The 17876-nt window shown below is 44.3% G+C and overlaps 1 protein-coding gene across 2 annotated transcripts in view; it reads right to left on the bottom strand.

Annotated features, from left to right (window-relative positions):
• Window positions 1-7258: 7258 nt before the first annotated feature.
• Window positions 7259-17876, bottom strand: part of gria4a (glutamate receptor, ionotropic, AMPA 4a) — a gene marked incomplete at both ends in the record, with an annotated part of 217307 nt that continues 206689 nt past the window's right edge. The window contains 3 exons of one of the 2 annotated variants that reach the window (XM_084444275.1): window positions 7259-7420; window positions 9846-9983; window positions 10848-10962. In XM_084444275.1, coding sequence (XP_084300401.1) covers window positions 7259-7420; window positions 9846-9983; window positions 10848-10962 — 415 coding nt within the window. Of the gene's footprint in view, window positions 7421-9845; window positions 9984-10847; window positions 10963-11677; window positions 11793-17876 lie in introns of both variants that reach the window. The other variant, XM_084444274.1, reaches the window with a different exon arrangement.

A 17876-nucleotide genomic window follows, 5' to 3' on the forward strand; every position in this document is an offset into this window, starting at 1 on the left:
GCTAGAGATGAAAGCCTCTGCTGTGTGAAAGACTAGCTGTCCTGCTCGTGGCCAGAGTTTAGCGGAGGTGAAACTCCTCATTTCTCTCTGATGAAACCACGTCTTCAGGGTTAGTTCATATTACCGCCGTGCTGCCTCGTTTCCAGTTTGAAGGACTTGATTGAGTGAGAGTAAATTCCATTTTTGTGCTGAGCTTATAGTTTTATAAGTGAATCTAGAGCATTTCTTAACAAGGTTTATCAGGACTATTCATCCTCCTCCTGTGAGACTTCAGCGTGAGCAGTAGAACAGCTCCTCTCTCCTGGAGTGTGTCTGTGAGACCTCAGCATGAACGGGAGACCTCACCATGATGGAACGACTCTCTCTTCTGGAGTGTGTCTGCATAACACAAACACCACTCTCTCCAGGTGTAGTGAAAGGATATACTACAGAGATGGAGTGGAAGTGTCAGAATGTTTTAATTTGATGTAGTGGAGGTGTCAGAATGTTTAAATGTGATGTAGTGGAGGTGTCAGAATGTTTTAATGTGATGTAGTGGAGGTGTCAGGATGTTTTAATGTGATGTAGTGGAGGTGTCAGAATGTTTTAATGTGATGTAGTGGAGGTGTCAGGATGTTTTAATGTGATGCAGTGGAGGTGTCAGAATGTTTTAATGTGATGTAGTGGAGGTGTCAGAATGTTTTAATGTGATGTAGTGGAGGTGTCAGAATTTTTTAATGTGATGTAGTGGAGGTGTCAGAATGTTTTAATGTGATGTAGTGGAGGTGTCAGGATATTTTAATGTGATGTAGTGGAGGTGTCAGAATGTTTTAATGTGATGAAGTGGTATGTTTTTAATGTGATGTAGTGGAGGTGTCAGAATGTGTTTAATGTGATGGAGGTGTCTGGATGTTTGAATGTGATGTAGTGGCTTTTAGTGTTATGAAGTGGAGGTGTCAGTATGTTTTAATGTGTTGTAGTGTCAGGATATTTTAATTTGATGTGTTGAGAAGCCCAGGGGACAAAATTAAACACCACTGTGATGGAGAGATATGGAGAGAGAGAGAGAGAGAGAGATTAGGAGACAGAGGAAAGAGGTTGAAGCTGTTTGTAGTACAGAGATCCTGCTATATTGCCATGTCCAAGAACCCTCAATTTTCCGCCTTTCTTTGTTTACATTGAACCAAAGAAAGCTGCATAATGTGTGATTTAGATCGCCTGCCGGAATACCAGTAATCCAGAATCCAGAGATATGACCCTTTTTTCACACAACGTTCACTAGTTGAGACAAGTTGTAGTTGCAGGCTGTATTTAGGCTAGCTACTGTATTCGCCTGAGCTTGGTTTAAACGCAATTTGTCTCATGGCTGGCTTATTAACCAATTAACTTGGTTTATAAGTAGACTAATTCTTAGTTATTTGGATGACAAACATCTGTTCAGAAATAGGCTACGTGCAGAATTAACTGAACAGTAGCTTTCCTACTTCCTCTCATGAATGACTCACAAAGCAAAAGATTCAGCAATATTACCACCTCTGTTACCAGCATGAGAGGCGCGACAAAATATCCCCCTATTCGGTGTTGGTGCTTTTATACAGAATGACATGGCGTGATGACCTTCTGTATGAAGACATTCCTCCCATGACAGGGCTGTATGAAAAGCCTCGGAGTGAGTTAGGAAAAGGTGTGTGGATTTATGTGCAGTGCATGTGTGTTGTGTGCGTTGTGTTTGTGTGTGTGTGTGTGTGTGTGTGCGTGTGAGAGAGTACATGTATGCATGTGTATTTTTGATCTGCTGCTACGTTTTGAACCATCCAGACTTCTCAGGTCATCTGGCACAGGCCTGCTTTCTGTCCCCAGAGTTAAAACAAAACATGGAGAAGCAGCGTTCAGTTTTACTGCTCCACATATCTGGAACAAACTTCCAGAAAACTGCATGTCTGCTGCAACTCAGTTATTTTAAATCAAAACTGAAGACTTTTATTTTTGCTGCTGCTATTTATTAAATCAAATGATTAGTCATTCATACACTGCACTGTACCTTTTCCCCTGTATTTTATTTTTTTCCTGCCATTTGTTTTAAATGTCCTTTTTTGCATTTCGTTTTATGACCTTTTATGTGTTTCTTGCACTTTATCCTGATGCTTTTAATGTCTCATGTAAAGCACTTTGAATTGCCTTGTTGCTGAAATGTGCTATACAAATAAACTTGCCTTGCCTTGTGTGTGAAGCATGGCTCAAAATGCTTATTTTACTCTTCAGAGTAAATGTAAAATTCTTGTCAGTAACGACCAAGGTTAGAGCATGTGTATGTGTGTGTGTGTGTGTGTGTGTGTGTGTGTGGTGTGTGGTGAGGTAAATGGGAAATGCGTGTCAGTCATGGCGCTGCATTAGTATGTGTGAGGTCCACAGGGAGGCCAGAAGACAAAATGGCTAAATCACAGCAGGAGCTTCTAACCCTCACTCTGCTGAACTAGACTTAACTCACCAGCTTCTAACCTTCACTCTGCTGAACTACTTAACTCACCGGCTTCTAGCCTTCACTCTGCTGAACTAGACTTAACTCACCAGCTTCTAACCTTCACTCTGCTGAACTACTTAACTCACCAGCTTCTAACCTTCACTCTGCTGAACTGGACTTAACTCACCAGCTTCTAACCTTCACTCTGCTGAACTACTTAACTCACCAGCTTCTAACCTTCACTCTGCTGAACTAGACTTAACTCACCAGCTTCTAACCTTCACTCTGCTGAACTACTTAATTCACCAGCTCCTAACCCTCACCCTGCTGAACTAGACTATACTCACCAGCTCCTAACCTACACTCTGCTGAACTACTCACCAGCTTCTAACCTTCACTCTGCTGAACTACTTAACTCACCAGCTCCTAACCTTCACTCTGCTGAACTACTTAACTCACCAGCTCCTAACCTTCACTCTGCTGAACTAGACTTAACTCACCAGCTTCTAACCTTCACTCTGCTGAACTACTTAACTCACCAGCTTCTAACCTTCACTCTGCTGAACTAGACTTAACTCACCAGCTCCTAACCTTCACTCTGCTGAACTACTTAACTCACCAGCACCTAACCTTCACCCTGCTGAACTACTTAACTCACCAGCTTCTAACCCTCACTCTGCTGAACTACTTAACTCACCAGCTTCTAACCTTCACTCTGCTGAACTAGACTTAACTCACCAGCTCCTAACCCTCACCCTGCTGAACTACTTAACTCACCAGCTTCTAACCTTCCCTCTGCTGAACTAGACTTAACTCACCAGCTTCTAACCCTCACCCTGCTGAACTACTTAACTCACCAGCTTCTAATCTTCACTCTGCTGAAATAGACTTAACTCACCAGCTCCTAACTCTCTGCTCACAATGGGAAGCACCTGCAGTACAAACCTACGCTGTACATATTCATACATGATCCTTGCCATCTGTATGCATAATATCATTATCATCTGTATAAATACCAGCATAATCATTATTATGTATAAATACCATCATTATCATCATCTGTATAAACAGTATTATCATCATCATCATCATGTATAAATACCATCATTATCATTACCATGTATAAATTCCATCATTATTATTATCATCATGTATAAATACCATCATTATCATTACCATGTATAAATACCGTCATTATTATCATGTATACATACCATCATTATCATCATCTGTATAAATACCACCATTATCATGTATGAATACATCCATTATCATGATCTCTCTAGGTTGTCCTCAGACAAGTCCTCCATCAGCGCTTCCAGTCCCGATCCTCCATACATCTGGCCAGCTCACCGGTACTTTCTGCTCCTGCATCCTTGGTAAGTACGTCCATGTATGTTAGTGTGGGACGCCCTTGTGACCGATGCCCGTATGCTAGTGTGGGACGCCCTTGTGACCGATGCCCGTATGTTAGTGTGGGACGCCCTTGTGACCGATGTGCTGGCTGGCAGTGACCAGCCAGCCTCCTTCTCTTGGCTGCTATGTTCTCACTCACCCTTGGTAACAAGCTCGCTCATGCTGATGTTTAGTACTGCATGCAGCATTCTGGTGTAGCACCCATCTAGGGACTTCTGCAGGGTTATACAGATTATCATCTGTATAAATGCCATCCATTATTGTAATCCTTTTGTCACTGTTGCTTGTGAAATTGGTTGCTCTCATAAATACATCCTGGTCTTAGAGACAGAGACAGACACTATGTTATCATGCTGGTAGCAGCACCTCTTCGCTACTCCCTGTAGCTTTTCTGTGTCAACTTGAATGAGAATACAGATCCACTAGCCAACTGAATATGGAGTCAGGTACTGTAAATAAGCACACACAGAGAGAGAGAGCAGGGTCGGCATTTATGTTTTACTAAAAAAACAAACCAAACCCAATCCAAAGTAAAGGGTGTGTTAACGCTAGATTAAGTTGAGGTGGTTAGTACTGCACTGTAAACAGCCTTTCTGTCCCAGACCCTACCGCTAGGCCTGTCTGGGGTTAGTATATGTGCTGGGGGAACATGGAAACAGAACAGAAGATTCAAAACTGAAGTCTGAAATGTGTGAGCACAAGAATTAAGCATTTGGTCTGAGGTTTTTTTTTTTACAAAAAGAAAGAAGTGGAGGGTTAAGGTTATTTGGTTGGGGTTTTAAGGATACAAATTTAGATTAGGGAGAGAGAAAGAAACTAATACAATTTCGATTGTCCATCTTTGTCTCAGAGGTGAGTGTCTTATGCAGATAATTTGAAGAATTCAGGATTTAGAGGAGATACACAGTGCTCAAAAGGCAGAGTCAAAAATATCCATTCAACCACCCAGTGAGTGTCCACAACTAATTTTAGTTATTTCTATTCAGGAATAAAGTGAAATTGAGTAGCATACTGTAAGTATGTAGAAAAATAAAACTCAGTATACTTTCATCTATGTTTTCTTTCTTCCTGTCGTGTCAACACCTTGGAGCAGCTGGGATAGCTTTCAAAACAGAACAGTCAGTTGGGAACACTGTTAAAAGAACACAGAGAGGAGTGAACACTACTGTACAAATGAAAACAAGAGCATGTGAAACCAACACTTATGAAAATTAAACAACATCTTGTATGGTGCCAGTTCATGATGGCTGTGTTAACCCTGTGTGTGTGTGTGTGTGTGTGTGTGTGTATGTATAAGACCCTGTGTGTGTGTGTGTGTGTGTGTGTGTGTGTATGTATAATACTGTGTGTTTGACGGCTCAGTGTTGACCCTGTGTGTGTGTGTGTGTGTGTGTGTAATACTGTGTGTTTGATGGCTCGGTGTTGACCCTGTGTGTGTGTGTGTGTGTGTATAATACTGTGTGTTTGACGGCTCGGTGTTGACCCTGTGTGTGTGTGTGTGTGTGTGTGTGTGTGTGTGTGTGTGTGTGTGTGTGTATAATACTGTGTGTTTGACGGCTCGGTGTTGACCCTGTGTGTGTGTGTGTGTGTGTATATAATACTGTGTGTTTGATGGCTCGGTGTTGACCCTGTGTGTGTGTGTGTGTGTGTGTGTATAATACTGTGTGTTTGACGGCTCAGTGTTGACCCTGTGTGTGTGTGTGTGTGTGTGTGTATATATAATACTGTGTGTTTTTGACGGCTCTGTGTTGACCCTGTGTGTGCTACAGTAGTGTATAGTACTTTGTGTGTGTGTCTGTGTGTGTGTATGTCGTATGTGTGTGTGTGTGTGTGTCTGTGTGTGTGTCTGTGTGTGTTTGTGTGTCTGTGTGAGAGAGTGACAGATTAACATTCAATGTAGATTAGGACACACAAAGACTGTGGCACATCAGTATGGTACACAGAATCAAAACAGCATTGTAGAACATATGCCATGGCCTCTCTCAACAGTGAATGTTGTTCTTCTCTATAGCTCTCTATAGATATATTCATTTGTATTATATATAATATGTATATTTATAAAAAGATGTCTTCTTAATTACAAGTGTCCTTTTCTTATCCATTATTGCAATGAATTATCTTCTAAGATGTTTAAAAAAACAGAGGTGAGTTCAGTTTTGTTACGCAGTTATTTACAAGTTTAAAAAGCAAGCTTCAGATACAGTACTATGCCTTTTCTCTTCCCACTGAAATAACCACAGCCCCGTCTCAAACGACACACTGCTCTCTACGTAGTCTACTACTGGTGACTATTAGCCAAGTGTAGCTACAGTACTGTACCCTATGATCAGAAGCTTCTTATAGGAAACAGGGAGTAATTTCAGATTCATACTGTGTAATTTCACTGTACCCTATGATCAGAAGCTTCTTATAGGGAACAGGGAGTCATTTCAGATTCATACTGTGTAATGTCACTGTACCCTATGATCAGAAGCTTCTTATAGGGAACAGGGAGTCATTTCAGATTCATACTGTGTAATTTCACTGTACCCTATGATCAGAAGATTCTTATAGGGAACAGGGAGTCATTTCAGATTCATACTGTGTAATTTCACCACAGTTATCACAGAATGTACAGACTTACCTCCTCTAGCATCAGCAAAGTGATCATCTATTTGTTACTTAGCGTTACTGTCACGATGATGAATAATTAATTAATGTTAATTTTTACAAACCCCTGTGATCCTATGGCTGTGAGAACCATGTGAGCCCGGAGGTGGTTGTCAAGTGTGTTGTAGTGATCCTCTAGTGACAGATCTCTCAGCGGTTCCCTCTCTGTTTCTGTGACAGCAGCCCTAGTGAACATGGGAGCAGTCAGAGAGCGTTGGTCGGATCAGTTCATGGCGGAGCAGCAGGTTTGCTCGGTTCACATTTCCAGTTGACAGTGTTCTGGTCGTCATGGCGCTTCTTCTCCTGGCGCAGGCGCGAGGATGATGATGATGAAGAGGAAGATGATGACGGTGATGATGATCATCCTGAAGCGTGGTTTCCTGGTAAGGCGTGGCTCCATATCCGGCGTGGCCGATCAAGTCAAAGCGCGTTGCTGGTCCTTCTGTTTGTGATAGCTTTGAAAGTCTTCATCATCATCATTCTTTGTTTTCAGTTTCACATGTTCTGATTTCACATCGTGTCAGTCTGTGCTATGTCACTGTCAGTTTGTCACCTTTAGTCAATGGAGCACAATGGATGCCAATGGATCGACCAAATAGACGTTTGTGTGATCGACATGGTCATCAGCTTTGTCCCTCCTTTGTCCCTGTAGTTCCTGTTAGCTTGTATCTAGTTTATGTCTGTGGTGTCAGGCCGGGGGTGATAATGTAGCCGTGTGTGTGTGTGTTAAGGCACAGTGTGTGTTTTTGGTTTTCAGGGTAAGCCCGAGGAGACGACGGCGAGGCCTGGGTGTCTGAGGGCGTGGCCAGCATGGACGGCCTTGGGGCAGTCCGGGGTCAAGACCCGCCCGTTCTCCCCCATACTGCCTGTGATGGACAGACGGGCCTTGTTCCGCATGGCTTCTGAGAAGGAGAGCTGGAGACCGGGGAGAAGGGTGGAGAGAGGGAGGGAAGGAGAGAGGAGGGGTGGAGAGAGGGAGGGAAGGAGAGAGGAGGGATGGAGAGAGGAGAGGGGGAGGGAAGTAGAGAGGAGGGATGGAAAGAGGGAGGGAAGGAGAGAGGGAGGGAAGGAGAGAGGAGGGATGGAGAGAGGGAGGGAAGAAGAGGGGGAGGGAAGGAGAGAGGAGGGGTGGAGAGAGGGAGGGAAGGAGAGAGGAGTGGAGAGAGGGAGGGAAGGAGAGAGGGAGGGTAGGAGAGAGGGAGGGAAGGAGAGAGGAGTGGAGAGAGGGAGGGAAGGAGAGAGGAGGGATGGAGAGAGGGAGGGAAGGAGAGAGGAGTGGAGAGAGGGAGGGAAGGAGAGAGGAGGGGTGGAGAGAGGGAGGGAAGGAGAAAGAAGGGGTGGAGAAAGGAAGGGAAGAGAATGGAAGGACAGAGGGAAAAGAGTGCAAAGAAACCGTAGTGAGTTTTTGTCGTTGGATCCAGTGCATACATAGAGAAACAGTAAAGAGAGTGCAAGAACACATGCCTTTCAAGTAAGTACACACACACACACACACACACACACGCACACACAAACACTCATGCCGCCTTACACACTGACAAACATTTACTGTAACTAACACTGTTTAGAGGATAGGAAACACACGAGAAGGCAGGCAACACCAAACTCCCGTCCCCTCAGCATGTTTCCAGTGTGTTTGGGTTAGACATCTGCATTTCAGGAGTGACCATGCAATTCTGGGCTCTGGTTTTCCAGAGGAGGTAACGTGAGGATTTGTAAGGTGATTCTGGAGAGACGAGGGGAAAAGTGAGAGGTGCTTTCCCAGACGTCAGCTGATAGAGAGGGTTCGACCGAATCCTCTCTCAAAAGGAGCAACACTTTATGAGAACACATACTGTAACTGGTCATGTTCTAGTCCACCAATACATCAGGATCAATTCACCAGTATGAGAGTGAGAATTATTGAGTTTTGAATTATACTACAAAAAGAAACATGGTTGGATGCTTTCCCACAAATCATCCAGGACACAAACATCAATATTCTGCCTGACAACTAAGAAGAACTGTTATCTGGAGTTGCTGCACCTGTCCAGCAGTTTGTACTGTAGGGGCACAGCAACCCTAACCCCTCCCCTAACAACAACCCTAACCCTAGCCCCTCCCCTAACAACTAACCCCTCCCCTAACAACTAACCCTAACAACTAACCCTCTCCCCTAACAACTAACCCTAACCGATCCCCCTAACAACTAACCCTAACCCCTCCCCTAACAATTAACCCTAGCCCCTCCCCTAACAACTAACCCTTAGAACGAGAACAATGGGCCCCATATGTTTTCTGGAAACTATGTTGATAAAGAGAGCTAACTCAGGGCTGGCTCTCTGTTTCACCAACTCTGGACTACAGCTTTAAATCACATCTCTTATAAATAAATACTTACATTGGTATTATGCTTATATGTTAAGCATATACGTACATGCTTAACATAACACACATGTACGTGCTTATAAGAACTTGCTAGATAAAGAAAGAAAAGAGTATAATACCGTTAGTTAGTATAAAGCATATATCTTTATATATATACCGTTATTAAGCATATATCTATGTAGATCTGCTAATAAAATGTCACCCATGTTTCCTTTCATTTTACTCACGCCTCAATGTCAAGAAGTAGCCATTCTCTCTAAAGTGTTGTATTGTAAATAATATGGTTGATTTCTAGTAGTACTGTTTGAGTGTAGAATAAAGATCTTTCAGAAGCAGGTTGGGTTGAGGCAGGGGTGCCACAACGTTAGTTAAATCCCAACACTGAGGAAGGGAGTTGTGCTCCCCTGCTATAAAGTACTGTAGGTTTACACTAGGAATGGACAGAATGCAGGTGCCTATACAAATCATAAGCCCAGAGCATCATCATCATCTTCATCATTATCATCAACATCATCATCATCATCTGCAGCCAAAGACGATGGAACAATGGCACAGACCGACCCCCCAGAATGCACCAGGCTGAAGCGCTACACAGCAGAACACAAGAAAGAACTTAAAACATACAAAAATAAACAAAATCAACAAAGAAAGAAATAGAATGAAAATCAAATCAAATCTGAAACTGAAAACCACAAACTGAAAACATACGAAGCAAAGAAAACACTGGTCCCACAATGCTTGATCACGTGACCACTGCGCTGTAGACACCTCAACAACAACAGCAGCAGCAGCAGCAACAACATCAACACCAACTGCACTTCACGCACCACCAACCCCACCTGTAGGAGACCCCTAAGTCCTACCCCTATATCTTGACCCCTTCGGAGCCGTACACGTTGTACCCCTCCCTATAAGTGGCTAGATTCTGGGTGCTGGGGGAGGGGCTGGGGCAGTGCGGGGGGCTAAGGTCCACCTTCATGCGCTTGGCTTCGGCCCGTGACTTGTAGCAGAACTCGACCAGGGCCACCAGCATGGCCAGGCCCAGGCCGCCCACCAGGATGTAGAACACGCCGGCCACGTTGCTCAGGCTCAGGGCCTGAGAGGACTTGTCCTGGGAGGGGGGCGGGGATACAGAGAGAAACAGCTTAGAGAGAGAGAGCACAGAATATTAAGACAGCAAAGATAGTTCTGCACAGTCATTCCTACTGCTGTACATGCTAATGCTTAAATGTCATGTCAATAGTTAATAGTTAATTCTAAGGTTACTACTGGTTCTACTAAGGTTATTATTGCTACAGCAACAATCACTATTGTAGTACAACTACGAAAACCACTGATACTACAACTATTGCAACTACAAGTGTACAAACTACAAATATCTATTTTATATCTAATATATATTGTATACTTTAAAGTTATGTTTTAACTGGTACATTTCCAAATAGTTTTTATAACTAGTTTTTAACTGGTGATATTTGAGCAGTTTTTTTTTTTTTGAGTGATGAAAGTATGGTTCTCTTTTTCTGATCTGAAAATTGTCTGAAATTCTCAAGAACATTATCTAATGTCCCAAAACATCTGTTCTAAAAACCAAGGTACTGTAATGTACTTAGAACAAAAAATGCAGATGTGTTCAGGGAATATCAATCAACATTTTACAAACGTTTGAAGTGAACATCATAATGTATCTAAAGAGCCTCTCTACACATACATCAACTGCAATCCTGAGATGTTTATCTTGACTTGAACTACATTCATTTGGGGGTATATTGCATCATACAGGTATGGCATGACATATCTAGAGCTACAGTCTAACAGCTTAGTAATAGACAACAGGTTTGTATAGGATATTATCATTGTGCAGGACATTCATCTTGCAAAGAGCTAAGTGAGGCTAATGCTAACCATACAGTTTGAGGCTAGTCTGGAGCCACTAGTGAGGGTGATGTTGTCCCCACTCTGCTGTGAGACTAACCTTACTTCCAGAGTCCTTGGGTCCACACTCTCCCTTATCGTACCACCATTTGTTTTTCAGTTTGTCTAAGACGCCTGCTTCACTCAGTTTCAAAACCGCAAGGTTTACCGGGGTTCTTCGCGTGTAAAAATAACATAAATAACATCATAGGTCATGTTATTTTATGTTATTAGATTCACATACAGTCACAGCTCAGTTACATGATAAGTACTGTTTGCTCCAAGTGACCCAGTATGAGTCCCACTGAGTACATGTGTGTATGCTCGTTTGGTGGGGGGGTCTAGTTGAGGGGGGCGGCGAGGGGCTAAGCGAGCTACAGACATATGAGTGGGACTCCCCTGTGTCACTTCAGGTAACACACACATACTGCCCCAGCCCTTGCCTAGCAAGCGGAGGCAATTACTGTGAACACGGGACTATTGGCAAGGCCTGCTCTGTACACCAGGAGAGATGTACGTTAGACATAAGGGCAACCGGGACAGTTGCAGTATTTCCCAGTACTTTGATTCAGTTATTATTCAGTTATTATTTAGTTATTATTATTTTAGACTTTTCTTCCACTGATTTGTGCTTCATCTCGTCATCTACACATCTCTAAAACCAGAGCTCCTCCATGCCTCCTCAGGGCAGCCAGCAGACAGACAATATTCCTGCTTTGACAATAATTGCGCTCCGTTCTCTCTCTTTATCCCCTTTCTCTCCATCCATCCCCCTTCCCCTCTCCTTTCCTGCTTTGGTGCAGGAAGCCGGGGTCGGGGGTTAGGGTTATGTGTGTGTGTGCGGCCAGGGCGGATCTGTGTGTTGCGCGTGGGTCAGGCAGCGAGGCTAACCTTGGAGTCCCCTCCCCCGCTGCCACACTCCCCCTTGTCGTACCACCATTTATTTTTGAGTCTGTCCAGCAGGCCCTGCTCGTTGAGCTTGAGCACGGCCAGGTTCACCGCGCTTCTTTATGGGGACAAAGCATAGTTGGTCAGAGGAGGGATGGAGCCAGCAGCCAATGAGAGCAGAGGTGAGGGAAAGGAACAGACGGGATTAGTCGGTTTGGGAGGCGAAGGTTCGGTTAGTGGAAATGTGCCCTGGGAGACTCTCTCTCTATCTCTCTCTCTCTTTCTCTCTCTGTCTCTTTCTCTCCTGATCAAGATTTCTGTGGACATTGAGAGCTTTTTGTAACACACTGGAAGGTTATGCAATAGACTGTATGAACACACTAAAACTTTTGTGACACACTGTAAAAGTTACTACCAATCTCATTTGCAGTAGAGTACGCATATTTGTTTAGACAGAGCATATACTGACGCGCCTGTATTCAGAATAACATGACCTTGGAGAATAAAACCGTTTTTAAATTAAAAAGAATCTCCTCTAGGGGGACCCAGAGATGCTGGAGAACAGCCATACCAGAACTTGTTAAGTCAGCAGGAAGAAAACAGGTGCACTGGGCACTCTAGAAAATTCCCCAAGGGGAATTCATTTTGCGACCGAGTTTGTCAATTAGTCTGAGGTAGACGTAGCCTACTCACTGCTTGCTGATTGGTAAAAATAGATTAATGAAAAAGATATCTCATTTAATTCATTTTGAATTTGGAGTAATGTGTGTTAATTTAATTAATGCAATACAATTAATCAATAAATTAATTAACATGTCAAATTGACAGGTAAAAACAGTCAATGCTAAAGAAGTGAGTGAGCCAGTAAGTTAGCTACACTGGTGCTGTGACCTGGATGCCCTGTGGATGTGGAGTGAGTTTAGGGGGGTAACTGTAACTGAAGGAAACAGTCCTGGTGAGTCCTGAGTAGGTACAATAGGTAGTGAGTTGTTAGTTTAACAGACTCTCCCAGTATGAATACTGCTGAAGAGCTTTCCGGCCGTGTAGGTTTGCACTGTGGGAGACCTGGGTTGGCTTCGAGTCATGCCTAACAACACCCCCTAGCTGTGTGGGGTTTTTTGCTTAATTTTTCATGTCCTACCATTTGCACAAAATAATAATAAAACATAATATTGATGGGAAAAAAGGAAAAGAAAAAAACAAGTATTTTCCTGTATTTGAAAATACAAAATACATGTATTTTATCTTGATACATTTTCCGGCACCAATATTAGAAATTTTATTTTGATAAATTTATTTGAGGGATATTTTGTAACAAGATACATTTTGATGTACATTTGCCTGTCTTTGCCCCTCTCTGCAGGTCTTCAGCTCACACCCCTGAAGTGGTGAGACCTCCAAACATGGGACAGTGACAGAAAAGGCTAAAATAGCACACACTCACGCTGTGTATCTTTGTGTGTGTGCGTGCGTGTGTATGGAGGGGGGTGGGTGGCTACATTTGTCAGTATGTGAAGCTAACTTAATCCACATTTCTATTGCTCTACATCTCTCCTTCTAATACTCTACATCTCTCCTTCTAGTACTCTACAACTCTCTATTACTCTACATCTCTCCTTCTAATACTCTACATCTCTCCTTCTAGTACTCTACAACTCTCTATTACTCTACATCTCTCCTTCTAATACTCTACATCTCTCCTTCTAGTACTCTACATCTCTCCTTCTAGTACTCTACATCTCTCCTTCTAACACTCTACATCTCTCCTTCTAGTACTCTACATCTATCCTTCTAATACTCTACATCTCTCCTTCTAGTACTCTACATCTCTCCTTCTAATACTCTACATCTCTCCTTCTAATACTCTACATCTCTCCTTCTAATACTCTACATCTCTCCTTCTAGTACTCTACATCTCTCCTTCTAATACTCTATATCTCTCCTTCTAGTACTCTACAACTCTCTATTACTCTACATCTCTCCTTCTAATACTCTACATCTCTCCTTCTAGTACTCTACAACTCTCTATTACTCTACATCTCTCCTTCTAATACTCTACATCTCTCCTTCTAATACTCTACATCTCTCCTTCTAGTACTCTACATCTCTCCTTCTAATACTCTACATCTCTCCTTCTAGTACTCTACAGCTCTCCTTCTAATGCTCTACATCTCTCCTTCTAATACTCTACATCTCTCCTTCTAGTACTCTACATCTCTCCTTCTAATACTCTACATCTCTCCTTCTAATACTCTACATCTCTCCTTCTAGTACTCTACATCTCTCCTTCTAATACTCTATATCTCTCCTTCTAGTACTCTACAACTCTCTATTACTCTACATCTCTCCTTCTAATACTCTACATCTCTCCTTCTAATACTCTACATCTCTCCTTCTAATACTCTATATCTCTCCTTCTAGTACTCTACAACTCTCTATTACTCTACATCTCTCCTTCTAATACTCTACATCTCTCCTTCTAGTACTCTACATCTCTCCTTCTAACACTCTACATCTCTCCTTCTAGTACTCTACATCTCTCCTTCTTATACTCTACATATCTCCTTCTAGTACTCTACATCTCTCCTTCTAATACTCTACATCTCTCCTTCTAGTACTCTACATCTCTCCTTCTAGTACTCTACAACTCTCTATTACTCTACATCTCTCCTTCTAATACTCAACATCTCTCCTAGTACTCTACAACTCTCTATTACTCTACATCTCTCCTTCTAATACTCTACATCTCTCCTTCTAATACTCTACATCTCTCCTTCTAGTACTCTAGATCTCTCCTTCTAGTACTCTACAACTCTCTATTACTCTACATCTCTCCTTCTAATACTCTACATCTCTCCTTCTAGTACTCTGCAACTCTCTATTACTCTACATCTCTCCTTCTAATACTCTACATCTCTCCTTCTAGTACTCTACATCTCTCCTTCTAACACTCTACATCTCTCCTTCTAGTACTCTACATCTCTCCTTCTAATACTCTACATCTCTCCTTCTAGTACTCTACATCTCTCCTTCTATTACTCTACATCTCTCCTTCTAATACTCTACATCTCTCCTTCTAGTACTCTACATCTCTCCTTCTAATACTCTACATATCTCCTTCTAATACTCTACATCTCTCCTTCTAGTACTCTACATCTCTCCTTCTAAAACTCTATATCTCTCCTTCTAGTACTCTACAACTCTCTATTACTCTACATCTCTCCTTCTAATACTCTACATCTCTCCTTCTAGTACTCTACAACTCTCTATTACTCTACATCTCTCCTTCTAATACTCTACATCTCTCCTTCTAATACTCTACATCTCTCCTTCTAGTACTCTACATCTCTCCTTCTAGTACTCTACATCTCTCCTTCTAGTACTCTACATCTCTCCTTCTAATACTCTACATCTCTCCTTCTTATACTCTACATCTCTCCTTCTAGTACTCTACATCTCTCCTTCTAATACTCTATATCTCTCCTTCTAGTACTCTACAACTCTCTATTACTCTACATCTCTCCTTCTAATACTCTACATCTCTCCTTCTAGTACTCTACAACTCTCTATTACTCTACATCTCTCCTTCTAATACTCTACATCTCTCCTTCTAATACTCTACATCTCTCCTTCTAGTACTCTACAACTCTCTATTACTCTACATCTCTCCTTCTAATACTCTACATCTCTCCTTCTAACACTCTACATCTCTCCTTCTAGTACTCTACATCTCTCCTTCTAATACTCTACATCTCTCCTTCTAGTACTCTACATCTCTCCTTCTAATACTCTACATCTCTCCTTCTAGTACTCTGCAACTCTCTATTACTCTACATCTCTCCTTCTAATACTCTACATCTCTCCTTCTAGTACTCTACATCTCTCCTTCTAACACTCTACATCTCTCCTTCTAGTACTCTACATCTCTCCTTCTAATACTCTACATCTCTCCTTCTAGTACTCTACATCTCTCCTTCTAATACTCTACATCTCTCCTTCTAATACTCTACATCTCTCCTTCTAGTACTCTACATCTCTCCTTCTAATACTCTACATCTCTCCTTCTAATACTCTACATCTCTCCTTCTAGTACTCTACATCTCTCCTTCTAAAACTCTATATCTCTCCTTCTAGTACTCTACAACTCTCTATTACTCTACATCTCTCCTTCTAATACTCTACATCTCTCCTTCTAGTACTCTACAACTCTCTATTACTCTACATCTCTCCTTCTAATACACTACATCTCTCCTTCTAATACTCTACATCTCTCCTTCTAGTACTCTACATCTCTCCTTCTAATACTCTACATCTCTCCTTCTAGTACTCTACAACTCTCTATTACTCTACATCTCTCCTTCTAATTGTTACGGCTCGCATGCCCTCGCCTCCACAACCGCCTCCCTCTCTCCCCTCTGGGCCCGCTGCGCGCTCGGGGCGTCCTACGCGCTCTACCGCACGTCGCATCGGCCCGGGCATACAACGTTCTGACTCGCCGGAGTTTCCCCTCACTGCCGGGCGTTCCCCGTCTCCGGCCAGCTCCGCGGACTCGGCAGTCTCCTCCCTCTCCGATGACGAAGAGTTGGATCCCGACATGCCCAGCACATCGGCCCGTGCGCAAAGACAAGAACGGCGCGCTCGTCTCCGACGATGACGCGGGCGCGGCTCTACTCACCGGTTTCCAATTATCATCACCACACCTGTCCCTCGTTCTGCAATCACCTTCAACCTCTACAAGAACCTGGTCTACACTCCACTCATCGCCAGATCTTACCATAATACTCTTGTGGTAAAGTATAGCCTAGCCTACAATCTCCTTACCCGTATTTTGTAGTGTTTTTTCCCGTTCCCCGTTTGTGATTACTCTCACTCACCCTGCCTCCCCTCCTCATCTCTCCAGTTCCTGCCTGACCCACGTCTGTACGATTACCCCGCTCCTGCCTGACCATCGCCTGTACGACCCCGCTCCTGCCTGACCCACGTCTGTACGATTACCCCGCTCCTGCCTGACCATCGCCTGTACGACCCCGCTCCTGCCTGACCATCGCCTGTACGACAACCCCGCTCCTGCCTGAACATCGCCTGTACGACAACCCCGCTCCTGCCTGACCATCGCCTGTACGACAACCCCGCTCCTGCCTGACCATCGCCTGTACGACAACCCCGCTCCTGCCTGACCATCGCCTGTACGACTACCACGCTCCTGCCTGACCATCGGCTGTACGACTACCACATCCCCCTTTGTGATCTTATTAAATCGCCCCTCCGGGCTTTACCGTTCCTTGCCTCCTCCTTTCCTGTTGCGCCTGGGTCCCAAAACCGAACTCTAACAGTAAGATCTGGCCAGTTTTGACCCAGCCAACATGGAGGAGAGACCTGCACCTCCTGGACCACTCCAAGCCCTCCAACAGACCCAAGCTGAGCAACTGCAGCAGGTATCCGACCTGGTCACCGCGCTCAGTGCCCGCCTGGCTCCGTTCCTGAACCCCACCGCTCCACCAAACCGGGAGCCCCATCTCGCCTCCCCGGCCCCCTACGACGGGACATTCACCCTCTGCCGGGAGTTCCTCATGCAGTGTGAGTACGTGTTTGAGCTCCAGCCAAGCATGTACTCCACTGCGTCAGCTCGCATAGCCTACATCGCTAACCTAACCACGGGACGGGCTCGCCGCTGGGTCATGGCGGGTCGCGAAGGCGCAGCTGCCTACATGCAGGACTACACAGCCTTCGTGGCAGAATTCAGGACTGTGTTCGACCACGACGTCCACGGACAGGACGCGGACGCTGCTCTCTCCGCCCTCACCCAGGGTTCCAGCTCAGTAGCGGACTACGCCACGGAGTTCCGCATCCTCGCTGCCCGTTGCTCCTGGAACGAGTCTGCCCTGTACAGCGCCTTCCGACGGGGCCTGGGGGACGCCATGAAGGACAGCCTGGCTGGAGGAGACAGACCAGCGACCCTGAGCCAACTCGTCTCCCTCTCCATAGCCATAGACGAGCGCCACCGGGAACGCAGGCGCGAGCGGGCGCACCAACATCACAGCGCACCCAGACCGTCTCCGCCTCCCTCTGCCGGACTCTCTCGGCCTGCCCCGGCCTCCCTCGCCCCCCCAAACACCGCTGGAGAGGAACCCATGCAACTGGGTTGGACCCGACTGACCCCTGCAGAGCGTGAGCACCGGGAACAGAACGGACTGTGCATTTA

Source organism: Borostomias antarcticus (assembly GCF_949987555.1).
Source record: "Borostomias antarcticus genome assembly, chromosome: 1".
NCBI classification, from domain to species: domain Eukaryota; kingdom Metazoa; phylum Chordata; class Actinopteri; order Stomiiformes; family Stomiidae; genus Borostomias; species Borostomias antarcticus.